General features: G+C 46.6%; 1 protein-coding gene and 1 pseudogene across 1 annotated transcript; both read right to left on the bottom strand.

Annotated features, from left to right (window-relative positions):
* Positions 1-456: 456 nt before the first annotated feature.
* LOC136157188 (lipopolysaccharide-binding protein-like) lies at positions 457-26,223 on the bottom strand. Its single transcript, XM_065919186.1, has 15 exons — positions 26,100-26,223; positions 25,284-25,398; positions 22,093-22,221; positions 21,114-21,269; positions 18,256-18,319; positions 15,229-15,292; positions 14,076-14,167; positions 11,871-12,047; positions 9,254-9,463; positions 7,872-8,042; positions 5,193-5,260; positions 3,705-3,750; positions 2,727-2,790; positions 1,441-1,517; positions 457-567 (listed from the first exon to the last, which is right to left on the bottom strand). Exons 1-15 carry the CDS (start codon positions 26,221-26,223, stop codon positions 535-537), a joined length of 1,590 nt encoding a protein of 529 aa, XP_065775258.1. The 3' UTR covers positions 457-534.
* Positions 12,246-12,387, bottom strand: LOC136161929 (U1 spliceosomal RNA; annotated as a pseudogene).
* Positions 26,224-27,921: the final 1,698 nt, after the last annotated feature.

The raw sequence follows: 27,921 nt of genomic DNA, 5'->3' as shown, positions 1-27,921 counted from the left end.
AGGCCCAGGGACAGAAGCCGGTGCAGGCAAATCAAACTGAAATCATTTATTGGGTAGATTTGTAGCCTGTATAGGAGCTGGGTGTTCTGTGGTCTCAGTGAGTCTTCTACATCAAGAAAGTAGCAGAACAAGGCTTTAAGCTCATTTCTGTCTGACTTGCTCCTTTAACCATGACATCAAATAACATGTACGAAGTTCCACATGTATGTTTAATGTTGAGCAGGATGCTTTGGGCTGCATGGTGGTTGAACACTGCTCATACTTTTTTCCATCACTGAAGTTGTCTCTAGGGGGCCACAGGCAAGGAGTTGGAGTTGGCTCTCCAGAGAAAGGCTGAGGATAGCTGAAAGAGGCTATGTAGGGACACAGGAAGGGGTGGTGGAAGTCAGGTGTGTCTTCAGGCATCAGGCATTCCCTGCGTCCATGAGGACAGGGGACACTCATGGGAGAAGAGAGCCTTGATCCCTGCAAAGTCAAGGGCAGGCCACTTGTGTCGTCCACTCTTCCAGCCACAGTTACTCTTCCATCGTCAGGCTAATCAACATTGGCCCCTAAGAACAAGAAGTTCTGAAGAGAAGGCAAAAAAGACGAGAAAGATCATTTTCTGAGCCACACGGCATCAGAGCTTCCTGAAAGGGAAGCCTTTACAGGAAAAAACATGCTCACTTGAATAAAAAACCAAGTCAGCCTACAAACCAAGCCCTTGGAGGCCTTAAACACTGCGCCTCAGCTGCCTGCCCCTAGGAATTCATCTGCAATTTCCTGATCTGACTTCTGGAAGACATCCATGAATGTCCCTTTCCTGCTTCAATTTTTTTTTTTTACCCCCCTGGGAGAACCATGTACACATGCTGGTTGAGTTTACTCCGCTCACATAGTTAATGTCTAAGGATGTAGCCCAGGGTTACCTTGGAGTAAGAAACATTACACAGTGACGTCACTGGTAAACTAGTGCTTCTGGGTTTATATCAGTGTCCTATGCTTGTCCTCGGCTCAGCCCCTGGTATGTTTCTTCCACCAGAAAGCATCGTCAGGTTTTCTCCAGGACCACACATCCAGGGTGGGAAGCCTGGTCAGGGGCCTGGTGGGGACTCATAGCCATGGACATTCTGGGCTTTTCAGAGTGGTTCATCTAATCTGACCCCTTTACCTCCTCTCATCCTGCCATCAATGGCTAATGGGCCTTATACATTGTAGAGGTTCCATTATGTTTGAACTGAATTATTGGGAACTGAGCTATTTTACTGAAGCCAAGATTCCAGGTCATCAAAACCTGCCATTTACACTCCAAAATTTAAAACCAAAATTAATTCTTTTCCTATGAGGATTCGGTTCAGGATCTATGTGAGAGTCAGGGACTCCCCCGAGTATCCATCAGCCCTAAAGCAGACATCTCGGAAGGTCTAGAGCTCCCAATTCAGACTCCCATTTCCCACTGACCTCATGGATTTGGAACTCCAAGCTGTTGAGGTAGGTGTCCCTTGGCAGAGGGAGTGGGATGCCCTCCTCAAGCTTTGCTGAAAGATAAAGAGCGGAGAGCGGTGGGCTGGTCAGAGGAGACGAGGGAAATGCAAAGATGCAGACCGTTGCATTTGCAGCTGGCTAAGGAGAGAGCGGGCTGCTTTGACCCGTGGTGGGCTACTGGATTCAGGGCACATCTGTCCACTCTTCAGCCTCGAGCTTCTACTGGCCCCTTCAAGAGCCCCTTTTCATCTGCTATCCAAAGTGGCCTGGGCTGGGACATGCAGTGAGCGGTGTTTATATGCAAGGACTCAACCCCAAGGACCACCATCTCCTCCACTTTATCTTTTCCGGGCCAGTTTTGCGGCTTGTATCTCTTGGTCATAAAAGTCGGATGGTGAGGCCAGTTGGAGAAGGCCCTGGCGTCAGAGAAGGCCCACTGGTCTCACAGGCAGCCACCGTCCCAAGAATTACGTCCATCACAGGCATCCAGCAAGTCAGTGACCTCGCCTCACCCTGGGACCCAAGTGTGCTAACTCCAGGACTTGCCTGGTGGTCCAGTGGTTAAGAATCCGCCTGCCAACGTAGGGGACAAGGGTTCCATCCCTGGTCCAGGAAGATTCCCCCCATGCCGTGAGGCAGCTAATCCCACGCCCTATCACACCTGAGCCCACGCTCTGGAGCCCACGAGCCACGACCACTGAGCCCATGCCCTACAGTTCCTAAAGCCCGTGTGCCTGCAGCCTGCGCTCGGCACCAAGAGAGGCCGCTGCAATGAGAAGCCTGAGCACCACAGCTGGAGAGTAGCCCCGATCGCCACGATTAGAGAAAGCCCATTCGCAGCAGTGAAGATGGAGCACAGCCAAAAATAAATTAAAAAAATTAAAATGTGCTAACTCCAGGTGCTCTCCACAGTGCTTCCTGGAATGCTCAGCCTCCCTTGGCCTAACTCCTTGCGCTTTGGGACTCAGCCCAGCGCTCTAGACTGACCTCCAAGTCATGCTCCAAGCGCCTCCTCCTAGCTCCTGCAGTCCTCTAGTTCCCACAGCTTTCTTCTGTGGTGTCATGTATCTAACTGTTGGCGTTCACATGTCCGCCTTCCCAACAACGTGTGAACTCCATGAGGGCAAAGATCCTGCATCACTAGTGCCCCAGCCACCACAGAAGAGGGGCTCACCTTGTTGAATGAATGAATGAATCATGAGTCCTACAGAAAGGATAGAATTCAGCTTTTGCACGGGGCAGGTAGTAGCAGCTATTCTTACCGTTGAGAGAGGGATATATAATGTGGAATGCATAGTAATTGAAGATGGATTCCATCAAATTCACCTGGAGCAGAGGCGGGGCCAGAGCAAAGGAATCAAGTAAGACAGGAATTAAAACAAAAATCCATGGGAAGAGCATCTGACTCCCCACTCTGAAAACATCAGCCTGTTATCCCATTTACAAAATAGAGGTTGACAATGACCATCACCATGACACATAAACGGTTCCTCGCTCACAATTCAAATCCCAAATCTCTGACCTTCATTCTCCACAGGTGTACACAGGCACGTTTTGTGACAAAACATGACTTGAACTGTCCTGGTGTTATTTAGTGGTGTTTTTTTGTTTTTGTTTTTGTTTTAATTCTACTTTATTTGAATGTTTTAAAATTTTGTTGCAAAACTAGGACTATGTTTGATTATAGAGTGTTGCCCCAGATTCAGTGGGGCATGCTCTACAGTACCTCCCAGAAACTCCCAGTTCTGAAACCCATCCGTCTCAAGGGCTTTTGAGAAGAGATTGTGCACCTGGTCATTACTATAGTGATATATACTGAGAGTGTAGTGTAATATGTGTGACATTTGGTCAAGGTGTCTTACTGAATTCATTGCCCCATTTCAAATTGCAGTCCTCGTTAGAGATAGATGCTATCATCATTCCCATTTTATGGTCAAAGAAACAGGCTCAGAAAGGCTAAGTGATTTGCCCAAGGTCCCACAGGTGGGAAGTGGCAGAGCTGATGGACGAGCCCAGACCCATCGTCCTCCAAAACTCCTGCTCTGAACGTTCATGTCCCATCACTCTTTTTGCCCTTCTGGGATGATTAACTTTCAGATGTGATATCCTGATTCCTGCAAGACTACAGTGCATCTTTTCTGGGACCTCGTTGCTTCCCCTGGAGCCCTTCCATGAAGCTTCTTCCCATGAAGCCCTGGTTGGAAAGGACATTCAAGAAATAATGAAGGAAAACAACTCACATTGAAGAAACCGATGTTGGAGTGCTTCAGTTCCAATTTCAGCTCACTGTGCAGAAAGAGAAGCACAGGTCACCCCACGCTATGGCTGGTACTTTCTCCCAGGTTCCCCCACCAGTGGGGTGTGTGGTACTTGTGGGCAAGGGCATTTCTGGGGGCTGGACACCCAAGGGTTCCTCTGCAATGTGCTTGTGGATTTAAGCCTTTAAGCATGTACTGTGTGGAACTTCCCTGGTGATCCCGTGGTTGAGAGTCCACCTTGCAATGCAGGGATTCGATCCCTGGTCAGGGAACTAAGATCCCAGATGCCACAGGGCAAGTAAGTCCTTGTACCACAACTACCAAGTGATGAAATGAAGATCCCACATGCTCCAACTGAGACCTGATGCAGTCAGAGAAATAAATATGAAGCATACATTGTGACTTAAGAAGTGACATTGTTAAAAATAACATTCACTGAGGCTCTTTGATAACTTGAAGAAATTATGATAATGTAAATATTAACCAGAAAAAGTGGAATACAAAAAAAAGTGGTAATGAATGCCTCCAATGATATAAAAATGTATAAGAAAACTGGAAGGAACCATGAAACTATTAATGGTGATAATCTCTGTGGCAAAATGATGAGGGATTTTGTCTGCTTTTTTTTTTTAATACTTTTGTAATTTCCAATTTTTTCCTTGCCATGAGCATGCGTTACTTTTACAGCATGGCAATAGACAATAAAAATGGAAAAGAGAGGCACCATAAATGATGCTGGCACGTTGACTTCCGTCACTATAAAAGCCAAACCTCAACTCCCCCCACCTGCCATATTGATCTTCCTCCTCACAGGCTTTCCCTTGGCTGCTGAGCTGGTCCCCTTGTTCAGAAATTCTACTTACCCTGGATCACTCTCTCTGTTTTTTGCTCACAGGGCAGGGCAATTTTGATAATTCCTTGGTAAAATTGTGTGAGGTCCTCACGAATCCTCCTTACTTTGCTGTCTCCTCATAGTCTAAACCCTTGGCTGTCTCCTCTGACACTGCAGAGACCCCCCCAAGTCATATGCATAAACTCAAATTCCAGGACCTCCAAAAAGCCCCAAAAGCTCATTGTTTACTTTTTATTCCTGTATTTATTTATTTTAATTTGGCCACTTGGCATTTGGGATCTTAGTTCCCTGACCAGGGATCAAACTGGTGCCCCCTGCATTGCAAGCACAGTCTTAGCCACTGGACTGCCAGGAAGCCCAGCTTCTCTTTTTAAAGATCTCTTAAGGAGATGTTAATTTTAACAGGGTAAGGGCAGTCTATGTGAGCCAAGAGCATCTAACCTTGAGACCAGGAATTCATTCTTCTAGGGAACCCGTTGCACGTGTACCTCAGCAGGGAGCAGAGCTCAGAGTGGATGAAATGTGGGGCACAGGTGAAGGCTCTGAACAGAGGACGCTGCTAGGACAAGTGCCAATCCATCCCCTTCTCTTCTCTTCCCCAACCCATGGCCTCTTACCTTCCTGCGGCCAATGAACCAGTGATCCTGCTGGAGTTCACATTGATGGTGATGGAGATGTTGGTACTCTAGAAAAACAAAAGAGGATGATCCAGATTCTTGGCCCAAGAAGACATGCTGTTGGGTCCAAGAGCAAGAGACAAATCTCCAGAAATAGATACCACAGCCAGATGTGGGGCATATGAGCAAAAAGCAGCTGCTTAAGGATTATGGACTGAGGAGGCAGGAGGCTGGTAGCTCCACAGATGACTTTAAAGAGAGGTGAGCTGTGGTTTCAGACATCTCCATCTTCATGGAAGCATCAGGAAGGGGGAAATAAACCCAGACTAAAGACACAGAGCATTTGAATGGGGAGATGGTCCATCTGTAAGCAGGCCACCAAAAGTTCAGAGTCCCCAAGCTCTAGGGACGTTTAAAGACACCAGTAATTGATGTCTATGTTTAATGATTAAGCTTGACCTGTTACAGATGTGGGGTTGAACCAGGTGACTGTATCTGGAGGCTCCATAAAGCCTGTCCTATCTATGATGGTTAGCTGTTCTACCTGAGTCCATTTCCTCTTTCCAGGAGGTGAGATCTTACCTGCAACACCTGAATGAATGCTTGTGGCAACATCACTGAACAGCTCCACTTTGAAACCTGATTGATAGCCCAGAGACTTGTGGTAGGAAAAACGGAACACTGTGTCCCTACCAAAGGACAGAAGGCTGGCTTCTGCTCAGGCATAGACAAGGTCATTATCAGTTTGAACAGTGGCCAAGAACTATTGAAGATGAAGGATCTGTGGCAGAGTCGGCTTCAAGTTTCGTAAGACATCCCACTGGACTACATTTCCTAGCTTCCTTTGCAGTTAGGTATGGCCATGTGACTGAGTTCTGGCCAATGGAATGTGTGTTTCTTCCCGACCTTATCTTGGATTTCCCAGTCTCCAGAACTATGAGAAATAAATTGATATTGTTTAAGTCAGCTAGTCTAGGATATTTTGTCGTGGGAACCCGAGCTAAGATAGCACTTGAAATATATCATGTTTGGAAATTCCCTGGCAGTCCAGTGGTTAGGATTCTGTACTTCCACTGCAGGTTTGATCCCTGGTTGGGTAACTATATCCTGCATGCTGAATGACTCGGCCAAGAAAATGAAAAACAAAAAAACAAAGCTTCACTTTCTTTTGACCGCCATGTTTTCTGGTGAAAAACATGCTGCCACTGGAAAAGTTTTTCCCTTAAGATAAGGTGTTCTTTTTCTCTTGCTGCTTTCAAGACTTTTTCTTTACCTCTAATTTTCGGAAATTTAATTCTTATGTCTTGGCATAGAGTTCTTTTCTTTTTTTTTTTTTTTTTGGCATAGATTTCTTTGGGTTTATCTAGTTTGGAATGTGCTCAGCTTCTTGAATCTGTAGCTTTGTCTGTGTATTACTAAATTTGGGAAATTTTCAGCCATTATTTCTTTGAGTACTTTTCAGCCCCTCCCACTTTCTCCTCTCCTGAGACTCTGATGGCCTGAATGTTAGATCTTTTGTTATAGTCCCACGGGTTCTTGAGGCTCTTTTCATTTTTTTTCTTTGGTCTGTTTCTCTGTAGTTCAGATTGGGTGATTTCTACTGTTCTATTCTCTAGTTCGTTTATTCTTTTCTCTCTGGAGTTTAGCAATAAGTTAAATGTTAATCACTCAGCCGTGTCCGACCCTGGGGTCCCATGGACTGTAGCCCGCCAGGCTCCTCTGTCCATGGAATTCTCCAGGCAAGAATACTGGATGGGTAGCCATTCCCTTCTCCAGGAGATTTTCCTGACCCCGGGATTGAACTCGCAGCTTTTATGTCTCCTTCATCATCTGAGCCACCAGGAAACTATGGTAAAACAACTATTGTCTAAAAGTTTTCTATTTTACTAGACTTCATTTTTCTGGTTCTTTGGGTGGAGAAAGGAAGGTTTTGTTGTTTGTTTATTTGGTTTTTTGGGGCCCACATACTGCCATGTAGTATGTGGTTCTCAGATCTCAGTTCCCTGATCAGGGATTGAAACTGCACTCCCTTCATTGGAAGCAAAAAAACTAGAGGGGATTTGATAGGGATCGTGTTGAATCTGTGAATGAATTTGGAGAGTATTGCTATTTTAAAAGTTCTTTAAATTTTATACTTTCTTTAAAAAGGTAATTTGATGATTTTTATTTATAACATTTTAAATAGGTTTATGCAAGAGACACAAGAGACGAGTATTTGATCCCTGGGTTGGGAAGATCCTCTGGAGTAGGAAATGGCAACCTACTCCAGTACTCTTGCCTAGAAAATTCCATGAACAGGGGAACCTGGAGGGCTCTAGTCGATGGGGTTGCAAAGAGACTGACATGACTTAGCAACTAAACAACAACAACAACAATGCTTTAAATTAAATAAATTTTAAAATTAAATAAATGTAACAGTGAGAAAGCTAAAAATTCCCACCTCAGCTGGAGTGAATGATTTTTAATGTTTCTTGCAACTCCGCCAGTGTTATGATTTGATTAGCTATATCAGGCAGCTTGGCTGTTCAGACCAAGTGTGCAAGACCCACTCAAAACACACCAGAAATAAATAGCCTTCAGCGACTTCAGCTGTGTAGTCTCCCAGTCCTTTAACCAAAGGAGGGGCTTCTACCCATAGCAAACATGAGCCTTTATTGCCCTGGATAGATTCAGACTTACCGCCTTGATTTGGAAGAGGGGCTTGCGGGCAGCAGATTTGGGCGGGAGAGCGAAGGCCTGGATGTCCATCACTGGCATGAAGGTCACATTTCCGGGAGTGAATGTCAGGAATGGAGCTGATTCAGGTGACGTCTCAAGCTCTAGTTCCATATTAGGATACAACCTGGCCAGCTGGAAAAATAGGGCAGATACTAGGGGAAGATATGAGACAGACAGAGGGACCCTGAGCTGTACTGGGGAAGGCCAGATGGGCAGAACCCCCAAGACTCTAACTTCAAGGGCCCTGAGCTGGCAGTGGAAAATCATAGAATGGTGGGAATTTTATATGTATATATAAATAAAGTTTAAAAATATATATTAAATAAAGTTTAAAAATATATATATATATTAAAGTTTAAATATATATATAAAAATATATATAAAAATATATAGCAATTTAGTTGATAAGAAACACAAATGGCTATAAATAAATGAATACATGTTAAAATTCAATAGTAAAGGGGATATGCACACAAAATGTAGTTTCACATTATTCCATGAAAATGGACACAAAAATTCATACATGTGACAATATCCAATTTAGAAGAAAAGACACTCAAAATAGTGAGAGAAAAAATTAGCTAATATTCTCAAAATATTTGTTTGTAGACAATTATATTTTTAGAACTCTTTTTCAGTGGATGGCTTTATGATTGGAAAGAGCACTTTGATAATGTATCCGGGATGGGTAGAAATACCACAATGGGAAAGCTCCAATAACTGGATGGTCACTATACTGCCTCCTACACTGTGTTAAGACTAGTGTGAAAGTTTGGGGCCAGAGCTGAATTGCCTGGCTCAAGAGAGGGGAGGCTGAGAACTCTTCTCCACTCTGTTCCTGCTACTTTTCAGCTCTGCTGTACATAAACAGCAAACAAATATTGATTGTTGGTCTAGCCCCCAGTTATTAGCCTGCCCAATGTGTTCCATTTGCACCCTGGAAGGATCTTGAATGTCTGTCCTGGCTGAGTGTTATCTCCCATTTGCTAATGGCCAACCCAGCAGCAACTCAGTGGGGGCAGGTACTAGAGTTGTTCCCATTTGACAGATGAAGAAATTGAGGCCCAACAAGATCGAGTTCCCAAGACAGGAAACAGCAGATCCCAGATTCAAACACAGGCAATCTGAATCTGGATCCTGTGTCTTTATGCCTCCAGAAGTCAGAGAACGATGGAAATTTTGAAGCAAAAAAAAAATCTTAATAACTTATTTAATAGCTGACTTTTATTCACTATGTTAATAAGTAAGCTGTTTGTTCGGAGAAAGTTTATGCACAGCTCATGGATGTCCACACACAATCTCAACATATGGCCCATGTCAGTGGGCTTGTCCTAAGGTCCTACCTGAGGAATAATGGCCCAGAATGAGCTGGTATGCAGCTGGATTGGGAAGTCCAAGGGGATCTGCAGCACACCCAGCAGGAAGCCACTTGAGAAGCAGGACACCAGAGTAGTCAGAGGCATGGACTTGGAGGTCTGGCAGCGGGGCCTCAGCTGCTGCTTCCGCCAGTTTTGGGCTGACTTATGGTTGATAAACTTCGTTAGGTTCTGTATCTGGAAAAGGAGGATGATCATAATAGCACTTGTACAGAGTGTGCGAGGACTGAACAAGATATTCTGAAGGTAAAGAGCTAACTGCAGGGCCTGGAACATAGGAAGGGCTTAATAAATGTCTGTGATTGCCAATCATCACTTCTCAGGATTCTCCCCTAAAGGGCCAAAAAGAGCTGGTAACCACCACAGTCTGGATTTAATGTGCTTTCATATATGGCTTTCCCCAACCCCAAACTCTTTTTCTGGCCAGAAGTCTCTCATGGTGCTATTCTCTACCCATGCCTTTGGACTTGCTCATCTTTCAGCTTGGTGAGCCCTGTCTTATACCCGTCCACAGTACACCTTCCTCCAGCTCTTCCCCCTTTAAGATCCTCAGCCTTGGGACGTCCATGGTAGTCCAGTGGCTAAGACTCTATGCTCCCAATGCAGGAGGCTCAAGTACAATCCCTGGTCAGAGAACTAGATCCTGAATGCCACAACTAAAAGTCCTGCATGCTGCAACTAAAATCTGGAGCAGCTAAATAAACAAATATTAAAAAAAAAAAAGATCCCCACTGTTCATTTGGGCAGCTTCTTGTTGCTGTTGTTCAGTCACTAAGTTGTTTGACTCTTTGGGACCCAATGGACTACAGCATGTCAGGCTTCCCTGTCCTTCACTATCTCCCGCAGTTTGCTCAATCCATGTCCATTAAGCTGATGATGCCATCCAACTATCTCATCCTCTGTTGCCTCCTTTTCCTCCTGCCCTCAATCTTTGCCAGCATCAGGGTCTTTTCCAATGAGTCAGCTCTTTGCATCAGGTGGCCGAACTATTGGAGCTTCAGCTTCAGCATCAGTCCTTCCAGTGAGTATTCAGGGTTGATTTCCTTTAGGGTTGACTGGTTTGATCTCCTCGAAGTCCAAGGGACTCTCAAGAGTCTTCTCTAGCATCAGTTCTTTGGCGCTCAGCCTTCTCTAGAGTCCAACTCTATTTAGCACTTACCACAGTGCTTGACTCGGGGCTGTGAGGGTACCTTGCTCAGATCTCCCTTCAGAGGCATCAGCTGTGATCAAGGCAGCTGGTTGACAGGCCCCCACACCCCCTGCCTCACACTCAGGCCTCACACCATTCACACTGGGGCCACCCTCTCCCAGAGAGCTCCCAGCCCCTGACTGAGCATAGTCCACATGGTAGAGATGGAGAATTTTGTCAGATTTCAGGATTCGAGGTGATCGCTTAAGACAATGAGTCAAACTGAAAGTCACAATCAAGGCTTCATTTGCTTACTCTGAGAGAGGAAGCAAGAGGCTAAAGCAGAAAGGACCCTGGCCCCGCTGTGGCCCCCTTTTCCCTGTGGCAGGACATAGGATACCATCATGGACCCAGTGGGAGGTGGTGGAGGAGACAGGGAAGGACCAGAAGGCCAAAAAGAAAAAGTATTGACTATTGAGTCAAACTGGAGAAAACTGTCTTCAAGGCCCCCAGGAAGGGATCTCAGCTGAAGTTACCCCCCCTCCCCATCCACAAATAGGCCTCTGAACGGGAAGTATCAAGGCTAGGAATGCAAGTTGGTAGGCGAGGCACGGGCTTAAGTCCTTAAGGGTACCTCCCTCTGGAAACTAGCACACACTGGCCATGAACCAAGTCTGGACTGGGTGAGACCTGCCACGGAAAGCTTAATGTAACTGCCTGCAGGTGGATCTGAAAGATCACACATAGGATTCACCTGGGAGCCAGACTCCTTTGACGCCCGCCTGATACACACTCCTCTAATAAGCAAGCTTGGTGCTGTGGCTCCCCTTCGGCTTAGCTGAGACTTAGACACAGAAGCACTCCTGCCGCATCTGCCTGCCTTCCATCTGCTTCACAGGCATCTCTGTCTAAGGGCTCGTCCCACCTGCTCCATCCTCCAATGCCCGTTATCTCTCCAGGTGTTTCCCTAATAAATCTCTTATAAGTCTGAAGTTGTCTTGGCATCTGCTTCTTGGAGTACCTGATACAACACACCAGAGCCTGTGTTCGTTTTTGAAAATACTATCGAGACCTTACTGGCGGTCCAGTGGTTAAAACTCCAAGCTCAAAATGCAGGGGGTGCCGGTTTGATTCCTGGTCGGGGAACTAAGATCTCGCATGCTTCACGGTGCAGCCAAAAGTAAAAATTGGAAAAAAAATACTGCTAATATAGCTAACATACATACATGCATCAGACTCCAAGTTCTTACAGGCTGTCTCTCATATAATCCCTGGGGTAAAGTAGGCACACATGCACAAAGAGGAGAACTGAGGCACAGCCTGGATTCGAAGCCCTATTTGGCAGGCTCCAAATTCCACATTCTTCCCCGGCTCCCCAGAGCACTCACAGTGGACCTACTGTCCCGTCTGATGCTGTCTCTGGGGACCCCCAGCCTCCTCCCTCCCCCTACTCACATGCTTATTTTGGATGGTGAATTTCATCTGCCCGGCCTGGTGGTAAACCCTGCTGGCCGTGTTGAAGGCATACTCGGAGACGGCAAAGTAGATCATGTGGTCGTGTTTCTGGGGCAGCCTGATGGGCGGAGCATCGAAGGGGACTGAGGAGTTCTGGTTTCTGCTGAAGAATTCACCCTGCAGACAGAAGGACACAGCGGCCTCCAGGGTTCCTACCAGAGAAGATGTCAGGCCCGGGTGGCGGCTGGGCTGGCGATTCCTCTCTAGCCTGTAGGGCTGGTGTCTTGGGAGATTCATCTGGCCCCACAGTACGTAGACCCTAATAGCTACCTGAAATTCCCATCGTAGACTGTTTTTTTTTTTCTTTTTTTTTTTCAGGGGAAAGCGCGAACGTAGTCCCCCACTACCACAAATTATGCAGTCGAGTTTCCCAGATTTGGGGAAATCGCAGGGGTCAGCACATCCGGAGTGCAATGGATAAGCCTCGCCCTGGGAAAACCACCTACGTGATAGACTGTTTTTTTGGGTGGGGGCTGTGTCTTATGTTCCTCCAGGCTTAGGATGCAGGGGAAGGAGCACCATCCAGTGAAAAGTATGGATTCTGGTGCTTAACCGTTTGGTTTTGGATCCTGGCCTGCCACTTACTCGCTCTGGGATCTTGGGGAAGTCTCTGACTTCTTTGTGCTTCAACTCCCTCACCTGAAAAATGGAGATGTTGCAGGACTTCCCTGCTGGTCCAGTGGTTAGGAGTTTGCCTTGCAAGGCAGGGGATGCGGGTTTGATCCCTGGTTGGGGAACTAACACCCCACATGCCATGGGGCAACTAAGCCCATTCGCCATAACTACGGAGCCTGCACTCTAGAGCCTTCGTGCTCTGACCTGAGAGCCTGTGTGGCGCAGGGTTAGACCCCGCACGCTGCAGCAGAGATCCCATGTGCTGAAATGAAGACCGACACCGCCAAAAAAAATTAATGAAAAAACTCAAGATGTTGGCAAGTCTGCCTTCCTTCTTGACGCTTCAGGGCTGAATCTGCTTCCTTTTCTACCCTGTAGAGGCCACCTGCATTACTTAGCTTCTGGCCTCTCCCTTGCATCACTCTGACCCTTAGTTCCAAGCTCTTGCTTCTGTTGTCACACAGCCTCCTATCCTTTATCACCTACCCCCTTTTTATAAGGGGCTTCCCTGGTGACTCAGATGGTAAAGCGTCTGCCTGCAATGCAGGAGACCCAGGTTCGATCCCTGGGTCAGGAAGATCCCCTGGAGAAGGAAATGTAACCCACTCTGGTACTCTTGCCTGGAAAATTCCATGGACGGAGGAGCCTGGTAGGCTATAGTCCATGGGGTCACAAAGAGTCGGACATGACTGAGCAACTTCACTTTAGTTTCCTTTTTATAAGGACCCTTATGATTACAGCTGGCTTCCCTGGTAGCTCAGCTGGTAAAGAATCTGCCTGTGATGCAGGAGACTCGATTCCTGGGTTGGGAAGATCCCCTGGAGGAGGGCATGGCAACCCACTCCAGTATTCTTGCCTGGAAATCCCCAGACAGACGAGCCTGGGGGCACAAAGAGTTGTACCCCTGAGTGACTAAGCACAGTACATGATGACAACAGCTAGCCCACTAATCCAGTATAATCTTGTCATCTCAAGATCCTTCATTTAATTGAAGATTTTACCTTATATTTCAAAGTCTCATTTGCCATATACAGTAAAATGTTCAGATTCTAAAGACTGGGACACAGACATCTAAGGGAGCCATTCTTCAGTCTAGTATAGGGAGTAAGGCAGGAGGTAATAATACTGGTACCCATACATACACTACGTGCCAGGCACTTGGCTCTGCACATTAGACACATCTCATTTAATTCCTGTAGTCACTTTATGATATAAGGCTATTATTATTTGAATTCCATGGAGGCTCAGAAAAGTTAAGTAATTCTTCCAAGATTCTTCAGCACACAAGTGCTAGGGATTTGAGCTCAGGTCTTCTGAATTCCAGACGGATTTACTATGTTGGTTCAGAGACCTCATCTTAGGTTTTGTTCTGCAGTGTGGGCTGTGTATCACATCTTCCCACTGTGGGCACTGCTCAGGGACATGATTGACAAGCAGAAGGTCTGGAGGAGAGTAGAAGCCAACTCTGAGAGGGAGAATTGGATTTCTGCCAGCCCCCGGCTCCAAGGCCCTTTCTCTACAGCCCCTTACCTTGAAGGGTGTATCCAGGCCTTGGGAGGTCACCTGGGGAGCTCCTACTAAACTGTAGTCAATGCCGGCAATCTGGTCAATCATCAAGGTGACTATGAGCAGGAGACAGACAGCATTATGAGCAAGGGAGCCAAACACAGTTGTTCAAGTTGTGCACTGTGCAAATCTATAGAGCTCTTTTCCCATATAGCCTTTGGAGAGTGAAAATGGGGCTGGTGCTGATCAAGGTAACTTCAGTCACAAAGAGAGTGCTTCATACACTCATTCATTCAATATTTATTGAGTCCTTACTATATACCAGGCACAATGAATGCAAGAGGCTGATGAAACAGGTTAGTAGGAGAGTTAAAGTCTCTGTTCTCTGGAGTTGGCAATCCAGAAGGGAAAAAAAGACAAGTATTTGAGCAAACAGATATAAAATCACAACTCTGCTAGGTATCATAAATTCACAGGATGATGCTAGCCATATAAAGGGGGTGAAGTGGGGGATATAGAGTCAGAGGAGGTTCTGCTTGGGCCGAGATCTGAAGTAGGTATAGGTGTTGATCAGTTGCCAGGGTGGGCAGAAGGGGGGGCTCGGGGAAAGATGTTCCTGGCAGAGGGAACGACACTTGCAAAGATCTTGTAGAAGCACGGGACATGGTATATTAGTGGAATCACAGGGACCCATGTGGCAGCCAAGTTGCCCAGAGCAAGATGAAACTGGTGGTCAGGCCTGCCCATGCAGTGCTGCGTCACCCACTGCCGGGTCGATATTCTGAAAGTCAGGGGAGTCTTTGATGGCTTTAAGAAGAGGGGAGGACCTGACCTGATGTATGATTGCACAAGGTCCCTATGGCGGTCAGATGGGCAAGGCTTAGGGGTGCATGGAAATCTCAGAGCAACCCTGTTCTGTTCAAGCAACCAGTACAGAGTCAGCATGTGATTCTCCCATGTATTTGTAATCCTACGTCCACCTGTGCACCCAGCAGGTTACCGAGTCCCCACCCTCGATCACCTCATGCCCCCGTCTGCAGAGAGCAGACCCCCAGGTGTCCAACCGTGTAGGATGGAGAGACACTTGATGGGGAAAATTCTCCCAGGATTCTTGGGAGATGACGTGCTGGGTGCCATGGCACCTGACGGCACCCAGAGAAGACAGGGGGCTCCAAACCTGGCAGAGTGCGGAGATAGGGCTCCAGCTGGGAGGCTGCTGACTTCTTGACCATTTTGCAGATCTGCCGGAAGTGGACGAGACAGCCACGTGAGGCCTTCCCCATCTCCCTCCCAGGCCATGTCCCTGCCCACTTCCCCACCGCCGCTTCAGGAACTGTGGGTCACATGCCCACCCTGTAGGTAGGTGAGTGGAGGGAAGGGAGAAAATGGTGAAAACGGAGGCGAGACCTCCATCAACCACAGCACTTGGTCACTGCCCATTTGTGTTTGCCCAGCTTAAGTTTCTAGACTTTTCTGGAACCCTCATTAAAAGCAGATGGTGGTTGAGTCAGCACTACCCTGGGGTCTGCTATTGTCATGGTCTTCAGTTCAATCTCTTGGTTGCTAAGTGCCCAGAAGTGCAGTATGCATTTATTGGACAGCAGGCTTTGGTGGGGGGAACTTCCCTGGCGGGCCAGTGGTTAAGACTTAGCCTTCCAATGTAGGGGGTGTGGTTGGGGAGCTAGGATCTCACATGCCTGGTGGTCAAAAAGCCAAAGTATAAAACAAAAAGCAATCTTGTAACAAATTCAATAAAGATTTTAAAAGTGCTCCACATCAAAAAATATTTTTAAAAAGAAAAAAGAGAGAGATCAGAGGGACAAAACAGAAGAGCTTCTAGGTGCAGGAGGCAGCTCTTATATCAGAGGCTCCACCACCCCATCCTCCAGCTCCTTTGCCCTTTTCTTACCGGGATTCCTTGCCATCTGGGGTTAGCGGATCCGTGAAGGAGCTCGGTGGCCGGTCTGCAGGCAGTACTCACTATGGCCACCAGAGGGCGCCCCAAGGCACAGCCAGGAGAATTCCATTCCTCAGCCAGCCACCTGCTTCCTCCTCCGTGTCAAGAATGGGAGATCCCAGGAGTTGGAGGCTTGTCGTTTCCTAACGTTAGCCATATCTATACCATTTCTATGAATTTCCCCTTCTTACCTGTTAATGTAATTAATATTTCTTTTACACCAAGTGGCCTTTTAAAAACTATATAGTCACTTAGTCGTGTTCGACTCGTGACCCCATGGATTGTAGCCCTCCAGGCTCCTCTATCCATGGAATTCTCCAGGCAAGAATACTGGAGTGGGTTGCCATTTCCTTTTCTAGGGGATCTTCCTGATCTAGGGATCAAACCCTGGTCTCCTGCACTGCAGGCAGATTCTTTACTGTCTGAACCACCAGGGAAGCCCCTAAAAACTACAAACGTCTAATAAAAAATACAGAAAACTATCACTGTTGTCAAAGGGAAACTGTTATCCCGTGGCATAAACAGGATATACCTGGGAAAAAGAGTCCATGAGGTTGAAAAGCCACTCTGCAAGGTGGGCTAGACATAGCTGCCCACAAGATAATGCCCCCTCTTTGTTAAAGGAAAGTGTTCAGCACATATTAGCCCTAAATGGAGACTTCCCCTTTGACATAAGAAGAAAGAGAAAAGGGGCCAGGTCGGGAATCCCTTGTTCATTTTATCATTCTGCATAATTTAGCCCTGAGGCTTCGAAGCCTCAGTACTCTCCTTTCGGGGGAGCTTTCCCCACTTTGGGAACCACTGTTTGATGCAAACTTCTGCCCTGGCTTCTCCTGAAGCAGAGGGTAAAGGCAGTGCTACCTGGGCAGCCAGCCCGCCCAGGCCTGAATCCATCCGCCCCACGCCCCTTTCTCTGCAGAGCCACCTGGGGCTTTGCACTCATAGCCCCGTGGAGGCCGGTCAGACCGCATCCTTGGAAACTGTTCTTGTGCTTAGCCTCTCTGACACCTGCCCCGCTTCCCACTGGACGCATGGTCCCTGGATTTTTCTGGCCCGTGTTTCTTATATTGGTAGTGCAGAGACCACCCTTGCCTCTGGCCTCAACCTGCTGCACAGGGCTACAGGAGCATACATGTCTATGAAAATAAGCTTGCCCTTCCCGCTTTTTTAAGCTTGCCGCCCTTACCTAGCTCCTCTTCTGTACTAGGCACTGGTCAGTGCCTGTAGCTATGATGTCATATGGTCCTCACAATAGCCCTCCAAGGTAGGCACTATGATTATTTCTACTACTTTTTTGGCTGCACCTCACGGCATGCAACGAGGGAAGGAAACTGCACCCCCACCCCTGCAGTGGAAGTGGGGGGTCTTAATCACCGGCCCACTGAGAAAGTCCTATTTCTATTTTATAGATAAGAATCCTAAGGTCCAGAGAGGTTAGGCCAGTTAACCAAGGCATCACAGCCAGCGAAGTGGCAGAGCTGGGATTTAAACCCAAAGTATCTGCTCACAGAGCTCATGAGCTCAACAGTGAAGGTTCAAGGAGGTAAAACCCAGTTGGGAAATGACTCTGTAACAGTAATAACGTGAGCCCTCTGAACACACCCAGTGTACCTCTATCCAATCAAATCCTCACAGCTCCCTTCAAAATAGGGGTCATTGTCTCCATTTAACCAATGAGGAAACTGAGACTCCAGAGGGTCCCTCAGTTCGCCCAAAGATACACAGAGCGGAAATGGAAGAGGTACCTCTTTGCCTCTAAGACCAAGGCTTTTTGGAGAAGTGAGAGATACCAAGGGCTGACCTCACTGCTGTTTTCAATATGGTGCCTTATATTGGGTCAGGAGTGGGAACATTATTTGAGAAATATTTTCCTCTATTTGAGATGAGAAAGATACCTTAGGTTTTCTGCCTGAAACTCTTAGATTTATTTTGGCATTTAAATTCTTGGACAACCTGGAGTTGATTTTTGTATATGGTATGAGGAAAGGATTTAAAGTCACTTCTCCATGTCGAACATTATTTATAACAAAGATATCACTCTATCAGTTCCAAATGCCAATTTAGCACGTGTGGTTATTCAGATCTGGGAAAGCTGTGACATTCTTCTTTACATCATGAATGAAGAAGGTTTTGCTAAGCAAATTCCAATGACAACATATTTAAGAGCCAAGACTGTGTCTACACACCAAACGTGTACATGGCGATGACCTGCGTGTTAACTACGAATCTGCTCATCCTTTGGTTTACCTTTTGTTCCAAGATGGTTTTGACGTTGTTTTCAATTCTTTCATGGAAGAGGTTCAAGATCCAGCTGGAGAAAAGAGGAAATCAGGTCAGAACCCACTTTATGATTGGCTGAGACTCCTAAAGGAGCGCTAGTGGTAAAGAAACCGCCTGCCAAGGCAGGAGACACAGATGTAGGTTGAATCCTTGGGTTGGGAAGATCCCCTGGAGCGGGGCACCAGCATCCACTCCAGTATTCTTGCCTGGAGAATTCCATGGACAGAGGAGCCTGGCCAGCTACAAATCCATGGAGCCCTAAGGAGTTGGACACGACTGAGTGACCAACACTTTCACTTTCACTTCCCAAGAGAAGGGTGACCCATGGATCTGAGCTTTCCCGTGTGCTATTCCAAGAAGGGACCTGGCCAGATGAATTTAATCTGAGGGATGGTGACCCATAGTATGCTGCTAAATCAGAAATATAGGTGGGAGTAGGCTAGTTAGGGGTGTGGTATTAACTATATACATCAACATCTTCAATATTCTTTTCCTTCCTTAAAATCCACTCATTTCCTGTTTCCAGTCCTGGTGGTTCAGTGGGACTAACCCTACTAACCCCTAGGTCTAGAGGTGGGCCTTAGACCCTGGCTCAGCCAGTAAGAGTCCAAAATGATTGATCCAAGGAACAGTCTTGTGACCCCACATTGACCAATGAATGAGAACTTGGTCAAAGTTCTCATTGGCCAATGCTCTACCTGGAGCCCTATGGAAAAGGATGCTCCTGCTTGCTGAGATGCTGGGCTCTAACCAACAAGGAAACCTGGCCTCCTGTGACCGTCTCTGCCACTCTAAGAGTGGAGGACCCTGAGTGAGAATGAGCAGACCTAGACCCAGGAGACAGAGCGATTCCTGGCAATATCAAACACCTGAAGCCAATCACAGCTTTGGCTTGCTCCATGGGCTTTTGGGGCTTCCCTGGTGGTTCAGTGGTAAAGAACCTGCCTGCCAATGCAGGAGATGTGCGTTCAATCCCTGGGTGGGGAAGATCCCCTGGAGGAGGAAATGGCAACTCACTCCAGTATTCTTGCCTGGGAAATCTCATGGCCAGAGGAGCTCGGCGGGTTACAGTCTATGGGGTTGCAAAATCCTCTGACATGACTTAGTGACTGAGCATGCACAGGCTTTTTAGGTATATGGGAGCCAGTCAAGTCCATTCTCAATGCTTAAACACCTGAGTTGAATTTCTTCTGTAACTTGCAACTTAAAGGAGGCTGGTGAATTTGTATGTCAAAAGTTTAAAGATTTCTTGGGGAGAAGAATAAGAATGGATATGAATAATCTGTTTAGAAAACATGAAATACGTGACTCTTAAGGATGCACAACATTATTCACAAGATAGACACTCACTAAAACGGAGACATTGTTACCTTTCACGTTGGCAAAAAGTTTAATCTCTGATGATGTGCCCGTGATGGCGATTATACTTTCTTACCTTGCTAATGGATGTGAAAACTAGCAAGTCCCTTGGAGGACAATTTGTTGGTAAATATTAAAATTACAAAATGCACATAGCAATTTAAGAATAGATCCTAAAGTTTATTTGACCAGGTATAAAGTGGTATTATTCCTCAAGGTTATCCTTGTAGCTTTATTTATAGTAACAAATGACAGGAAGAAACCCTCACTCCCAAACTAAAAATGTATTTATAGAGGACTAATTATATATGTTTTGAAAAGCAAAAGTGTTAGTTGCTCAGTCATGTCTGACTCTTTGTGACCTCATGGGCTGTAGCCTACTAGGCTCCTCTGTGCATGGAATTTTCCAGGCAAGAAGCTCTCCTGCCAACTCCATTCTGCTCTTCTCTGTGTCCTGGAGGGCTGATGTCTAGAGATTCATCTCCCAAACTCTCTTGCTCTCTGGCTGCTGGTTGTTTTGGCTAATGGGAGGCACAGGCAGGAAGCAGAGAGGAGATGGGGTACTTATACCCAGGCACCTGTCTGTTGGACCACTATAGTTCTGTCCCCTGTCCCCTCCTCTGAGATTTCAGTTCTTTCAGGCTCTGGTAACCCCTTTGCCTCCCTTGCTGAATACTCCTTCATCCTGCCCACACTCCAGTTAATATTCCCCTCTTGTTTGCCACTGGCTCTTGTCAGTAAAGCCTTTTGAGTTGCCCTCTGTGTCCTGCTGGGATCTGAGTGATGCAGTGCCAACCCAAACACAGTGAGAGGCTGTCATCCCACAGACCATCACCGTTCATTCCTTATTCACTGAGTGGACCCTCTAGGGAAATCACTTTGAATGCGGGCTTGCCTTGAAAGACAGTCTTGCCCAGGCATTGGCGAACTGTTTCTTGAAGGGCTCGTCAATATTTTTGGCACTGCACGCCAAATGGTCTCTTCCAACTACTCAACACTGCTGTTGTCAGACTAAAGCAGTCCTGGACGAATGGGCATGGCTGTGTTCCAGTGAAATGTGCTTACTCGTGGCTGTGACTTCCCTAGTGGTCTAGTGGCTAAGACTCCATGTTCCCAATGCAGGGGGCCCAGGTTCAATCCCTGGTCACGGAACTAGATCCCATGAACCGCAACTAAGAAGTTACTTGCTGCAACTAAACATCTCACATGCAACAAAGATCAGTGATCCCAAGTGCACAACTAAGACCTGGTGTAGCCGAATATATAAATGAATATTTAAAAACAGATAAATTTAAACAATGGTTGGCAGGTGGATTTGGCCCCTAGGTCTTACTTAGTTCATTGACCTCTGATCTTGATGGATCCTCAGTTTTGCTCTTATGTCCCATCAGAGGAGTCCCCTGGGTGAGCTGGATGCTGAGGCAGCTCTGACAATCTCCAGAAAGTGTGTTTGGGGGGTCACTTACCTTATGTGTCCAGAAATTTCAACACTGACATGGCCGATGGAGTTGTGGCAGCGGGTCACGGAGACAGTGGGTCGCCCAGACTGGTCCTTGCCCAAGTTTAGAGAAGCCAAGATGGAAATGCCGTCCACACTCAGATCAAACGTACCATGTAAGGTGCTGGGTGGGAGAAATGAGAAGCAAAGGTATAGCGTCAGTCACCTCCCAGAAGATGAGCCAAACTTCCGCAGACCCAAGTTTGTATCTCAGACCCCACCAGCTAGCTGTGTGTCCTGAGTCTCAATTTTTAAACTTCCCAGGTGGGCTAGTGGTAAAGAACCTGCTTGCGAATGCAGGAGACATAAGAGATGCAGGTTGCATCTCTAGGTCAGGAAGATCCTCTGGAGAAGGAAAAGGCAACCCACTCCAGTATTCTTGCCTGGAGAATCCCTATGGACAGAGGAACCTGGTGGGCTGCAGTCCATAGGATTGCAAAGAGTCGACTAAAGCAACTTAGCATGTACACACAGCTGGTGTTGAGTATTTGCTGTGTGCCAGGCACACTGCTAAATGCCTTAAAACTGTTATTCTATATAAGCCACAATTGCATCTATGAGGTGGGTTGTTATTGACCCCATTTTACAGATAATGAAACTAAGGCTTAGGGATGGTCAGATCTGGGTCATTTATTGACAGGAGAGGTTTCGGAACCCAGAAAGGGAATTCCATTGGGGGAGGACATTTTGTTTCGTGTTATGCAGTCTCTAAGTTGTGTCCGACTCTTTTGCAACCACATGGAGCCTGCCAGGCTCCTCTGTCCCTGGGGCAAGAGTACTGGAGAGGGTTGCCATTTCTTTCTCCAGGGGATCTTCCCAACCCAGGGATCAAACCTATGTCTCCTACTTGGCAGGTGAATTCTTTACCACTGAGCCACCAGGGAAGCCCGGGAGAGGATATGCCCTTGCCCAAAGTCGAGAGAAAGTCTAATACCAGTACTACTCACATGAAAGACTTTTCCACCTTCCAGTTCCCACTGACAGATACATAGTTATTGGACAAGGAGGCTCTGATACCCTGTCTTGGCTGTAGACTCAGCTGGGAGTTCCGGAGTAAGAAGTGATGGATCCTCATTCTAGGGAAGGAAGACAGATCATCAGACTCAGAAAAACCAGGGGCACATCAGTCCTCCAAATGAATCTTGAGAGTCCCCTTTCAGCCTCTCACACTCTTTTAAATTTGCTGACTTAAACCAAAAAAGACAAATAAATCATTTCATTCACATCCTTCATGGTTTGCTCAGGTTTTACCTCCTCCAGGAAGCCTTTCTTCCCCAATCTTCCAAGACCAAAGACCTTCCTCTCGCCTCTGACACCCACCCTCACAAACTGCCCTTGTCTATCCTATTTATTGGATTCTCACCACCTCTAGGACCCTGTGGATGGTTTGCCCCTGCCCTCATGCCATCTGCCTGCCTTTCTGTAGAAAAACTTTAGTCAAAGAATACATTTAATCAGAGAAGTGAGAAAACGCAGAAACAAAGGAAAACAGTCAAGCCAGACCAAACAATAATAGTTTAGTCATTAAAGAAAGAACCTTTAGTTCCTCCTCAAGGGCTTTAGATAATATTCTGAGCCTTATCCTTTGAGCCGTTTTGTATATAGTGAAACCCCCACTATGTGGAAGAAGTTAACCACGTGAGGACCAGAAGGTAGCTATGACGTAATTCCAAGAATCAGCCTCCAAGAAATGGGAACAAACCAACCCTGTAACTATAGACTAATGGTACTTAAAACAGTCAAGATGATGCTGGTCAGACCACTGAATGGCCAGTTCCAGGATGACTGGCAGATCCGACTGTGCTGCTTCTGCATGCAGCCCGGTCCCTCCACCTACACACCCCTGAAACTCTTGCCCACTGATTGTCAGCGGGGAGTTGGCCTTTGGAACCTCTTCTTTGGTTTCTGGCTTCTGAAATAGCACAAACTTTCCTTTCCACCAAACTTCCCCGTTTCAAATGGCAAGCATCTGGATCTCACTTTCATAACACGGTGAGCTGGCTTTGCATTATGTATCCTTTGCATTATGTATCCTTCAGCTTCCCTTTTCCCACCCTCACCCACTTGGAATACAAATAAGGGCTCACGATTTAGATCCTGGGACCTGTGGGACATACATATGAGAGGTATGCTGTAGATACACTTTTCTTTTCCTATAGCGTTTTAAAAATTTTTAATTGGCTGCCACATTTTAAGATTGGAAAGTTTTCCACCTAAAATGTGAAGGAAAAAACGTACAAGTCTGGCTTCTCTTGAAAAACAAAACAAAAAACATAGTTGACTTTCCCTTACAGTCTCAATCAACTGCAGGTGAGCAGCAGTGACCCCTTACAGGGCAGGTGCCTTCCAAGTAAACATTGCTCTGGTCATTTGTTTTTGTTTGTTTGTTTACAGGTCTACTGCTTGTTCGTCCCTTCTTCTGACATATATTAGCTGGGATTGATGCAGGCAAACTACATTTCCCAGAATTCTTTGCAACTGAAGTCTGATTAGGACTGGCCAATGGGATGCATTGGGGAGAGATGAGTGGTTAGGAAAAGGGGAGGAAGCCAGGATATTTTTTCTCCTTCTCTCTGCCTCAGTTTGTGTCTTGGTAGTGGTTACATTTCCACATTGGGGCAGCTCCTGCAGACCACCTCTTCCTTCACGATCTTAGCTCCTACCTAGAGATCCTGGATCTTGTACTGTGTTGATATTTCTTGTCTTTTTCTCTCTGGCTTTTAGGGATGTTAGTAGCTTTTCATTGCTGCTAATTTTAGGTTGTGTCATCATTCCCAAAGTAGCTTTTCAACTCTTCTAACACCTTTGTTAGCAAATTTCTTATATGCGGTTCCCTCCACTGAGGTTCCTGGTATGGGTTCTGCTTTCCCAGCTAGTGCCTGATGGACGCATTCACCCTGCCTGGCACACTCATCTTCATTACTCACTGTGGTCATTTAAGTTGGTGGTTCTTGTCAGAGCAACACTTATTTGTCCACTCAACAAAAATTCCTTGAGATCCTCCTGCTCTGTCAGACCTGGCTCCAGGCACAGAGGCTATAGAGATTCAACACCCAGTCCTTGCCCTTGGAGAGTTGACAGTTGGTGGTAGATCCAGATGCTAACAGACCCGAGTAACTCAGTGTGAACACCAAGCGCAAGGGCGTGTTCTAGGGCTGTGGTAAGGAGCATCGCCCTGTAAGCGGCAGGTCCTGGATGTTTTCTGTATGTATGCATAAATTTGAAATGGCTTCTTTTTGCTGACTGTCTCAGGGAAATTGTCTTGAGAGACTTGAGAAGGATTCTAAGAAGCAGCTTTTTCTGTCAGTGATGGACAAACGATCCCCAAGAACCTATTCTGGACACTGAGGAAGCTGGGGGAGGAGAATTCATATAACCAAAGAATGGATGAAAAAAGAGTAAGGGGTGAGGGCTCTAGGACTGAATACGAGAAAGTTGCAGGGAGTGTAAGGTCAGCTGTATCTCACAGGGAGGGAGGAAGGGAACCAGGGTTGTTAACCAGAGACCGGGAGGCTCCTGCTTCATTTCTTACTGGGGATGTGTGTGGATGCTATCTTCAAGGGGTAGTATGCAAATAAAATGTGGACAGGGTCCAGAAAGACTTAAAGTCCTTGATTGCAACTCCTAACAGGCTCTGAGGGGTGGATGGTACGTCTCAAACAGGTCCCTGATCTGGAGAGTAACCAGGGTTCCCTGTGTGTTAGTCGCTCAGTCGTGTCCGACTCTTTGTGATCCCAGGGACTGTAGCCTCTCTCCACGGAATTCTCCAGGCAAGAATGCTGGAGTGGGTTGCCATTCCCTTCTCCAGGGGATCTTTCTGACCCAGGGATCAAACCCAGGTCTACAACATTGCAGGCATATTCTTTACCATCTGAGCCACCAGGGAAGCCCCCAGGGTTCCCTGGTAGAGCAAAAATCCAGAGCTGATCTTTGGAGGACTGACATAGACACTGATGAATGGTTTCTAATCCAGATGATTCAAAAAACACATAGCACTTTCCAGAAGTTCCACAAGAGCTTTCCATATTCCTTTACCTTTAGTCCAAGTGGTGGTCCAATGTTTATCCCCCTTCCCCATGACCCTAGGTCCCCATTCTTCCCCCTCTGCTGCCCCCGTGGGGGAGAACAGAGACCTCACCCACTAAACACATAGCTCACGCTTCCAAGCCAACCGATTCCGTAGCTTCCTGACAAATCAGGCAACTTGACGGTGGACAGCTCATTCTTCAGGGTGGCTACTCCGTACTGACGGGCTGGGGGGGACATAGAGTTAACACGTTCAGTGGGTGGTAGGTAAGTATAACAGTTGAATGGCTAGGCTTTGGAGTCATGTGGACTGGGATGAAATGCAGGATTTACCGCATACTATTGTAATCCCAAGCAATTTCCTTATACTCCCTGAACCTCAGTTCCCCCATCTGTAAAATGGTAACAACAACAACAACGATGATGATGATACTAACCTGTGTCTGAGAATTAAATTAGATCATGAATGCAAAGTGCCAGGTCAGTGGCAATCATTGTTATTTATTCATCCAGATCAAGGTCATGGAAGCGATAGTGGGATACTGTGGGGCTTTTGAGGAATCACTGACTGCAGTTTGGTCAAACCTCAGGGTTTTGACTATTGCCTGGGTCATGTGAACAATGCAGATGTCCAAATCCAACCTCAACCAGTCTTGGTTAGGTCTCTGGAGTCGGCATTTTAATATGTGTCCCAGCAATTCTAACATGGGTGGTACATGGACCACCCTTGGAAGAAATACTGATCTAGTCCTATCCTTGGCTTCTGTCATTCAAGATGAGGAAACTGAAGCCCCAAGGTTTCTAAGGCTGATATCCAAGGTTTCTAAGCGAGGCGGTGGCAGAACCCTGCTGTGCTTCCTCAACCCAATGACCACACCACTCTGGTGGGCAACAAGGAGCCCCAGAGGAATCACCACCTCCCTCTTACCATATTCCAGGCCTTTTCCAGTGATCCTGGCCACGAACCCGGGATTAGGTGTTCCTTCTCCAAACCTGGTGAACTCTGCCAGCAACAGTAGAGCCACTACCACGTAGTATGGTCTGGCCATCATCCTGTCCTCAGCTCCTTCCTGGACAGGGATGGGTCAGAGTCTCTTTGTAGGAGCCTCCCTTAGTGAAGGTGATAGCAGAATCTTAGGTGCTTATAAAGCCAGGGGCCCGATGAGGAACTGAGCCAGTTAGGAGGGGCTGAGAAAGTTCAAGGCTTTGGGGCAGCCCAAGTTTCAGCAGCTTGAGATGCGGGGCAAAGGTTGCTTGTGAAACTTTTTGAGGTTTCTTTCTGGCCTGAGAGCAGAAGTAATAGCACAAACTCCAGCCGCTTCCTCTTCCAATAGCTGCTGCCCAGGGCTGCCAGTGGAGCCAGCCTCCCCATGCCCCTCTCTCTAGCTGAACACTCTCCATTCATTCCCCATTATCTACAGACTGAAATCTAAACACCCAGCCTGGCAGCAAAGGCCCCCACAACTTGGCTGTGATCCATCTTTCCAACTGGTTCTTCTACTGGCCAAGCTTGCTAAGCCCACATTCTGGCTCTGCTGGAATCCACTGTTTTCCACTTGCATCATGCAAGACCATCTCAAGTCAGGTCATGAAAATAATGAAAATAATGAATGGCTTCCACAAATCTAGACCCCAGGCTCTTGGATTTTTCTTGCCTATGTTGTTTTTATTATTTTTAAAGATTATTTTTTTGATGTGGACCATTTTTAAAGTCTTTATTGAATTTGTTACAATATTGTTTCTGATTTATGGTTTGATTTTTTGGCTGCGAGGCATGTGGGATCTTAGCTCTGACCAGGGATCTAACCTGCACCCTCTGCACTGGAAAGTGAAAGTCGCTCAGTCGTGTCTGACTCTTTGCGACCCCGTGGACTATACAGTCTGTGGAATTCTCCAGGCCAGAACACTGGATTGGGTAGCCTTTCCCTTCTCCAGGGGATCCTCTCAACCCGGGGATCGAACCGGGGTCTCCCGCACTGCAGGCAGATTCTTTACCAGCTGAGCCACCAAGGAAGGCAATGTCTTAACCACTGGACCACCAGGGAAGTTCCACCAATGTTGTTTTTAAAACAACCTTCTTAAGGTATAATTTATATGCAGTAGAACACACATATTTGAAGTGGACATTTCAGTGAGCTTTGACACACGTGTATCACGTGTGTGATCACGTTGTAATCTAGATAAAAAATTTCCATCACTCCAAGAAGTTCTCTTGGCTCTGCTCAATCATGTTCCACCTTCTCTGATTCCAGAGAAGCACTGACCTGCTTCCTGTTGCCACTGATTCCTTTTGCCTCTTCTAAAGCTTCATATAAATCGATTCATACAATATACATTCTTTCTGACTTCTTCCATGTAGCATTATGTTTTTGAGATTAAGCCATATTATTTTGTGTCTCAATAATTCATTCTCCTTTTTATTGTGGAGGAGTACTCCGCACAGCAGCTAGAACAATCCTTGTATTGCATTTTTAATTTCCTGTAAATAGGAAATACATTCACACGGTTCAAACATCAATCAATATAAAAAAGATGTACAGGGAAAAATCTTACTCTCATTCCTCTTCTGTGTCTTCCCAGCTCCTGTTTCCTCCCCATCAAATCAGAAGATGTTTCTACTGTGATAAGTTCTAGGAAGTATGGAGGGTGCTTTGACAGCTTACCCGCTAGGGCCCAGGGGAGCACAGAAAGGAAACAAGAGAGAAGATGTGCTCAAGCTTGGTTTTGAAGTACATGTAGGGGGTTGATAA

The sequence above is a fragment of the Muntiacus reevesi genome, chromosome 2 (genome assembly GCF_963930625.1).
Source record: "Muntiacus reevesi chromosome 2, mMunRee1.1, whole genome shotgun sequence".
Taxonomy (NCBI): Eukaryota; Metazoa; Chordata; class Mammalia; order Artiodactyla; family Cervidae; genus Muntiacus; species Muntiacus reevesi.
The sequence above is the reverse complement of the archived record's forward strand: the minus strand, read 5'-3'. Positions and strand labels throughout refer to the sequence as shown.

Bases quoted from the DNA above. Each gene is read 5' to 3' on its own strand.
- LOC136157188 (XM_065919186.1), bottom strand. From the start codon at position 26,223: ATGATGGCCAGACCATACTACGTGGTAGTGGCTCTACTGTTGCTGGCA. The intron at 1,518-2,726 runs GTAAGAATAGCT...TTTATCTTTCAG, and splicing joins TATATATCCCTCTCTCAACG to CAAAGCTTGAGGAGGGCATC. The intron at 568-1,440 runs GTCAGTGGGAAA...CCTTCTCTTCAG, and splicing joins TGGAGTTCCAAATCCATGAG to AACTTCTTGTTCTTAGGGGC.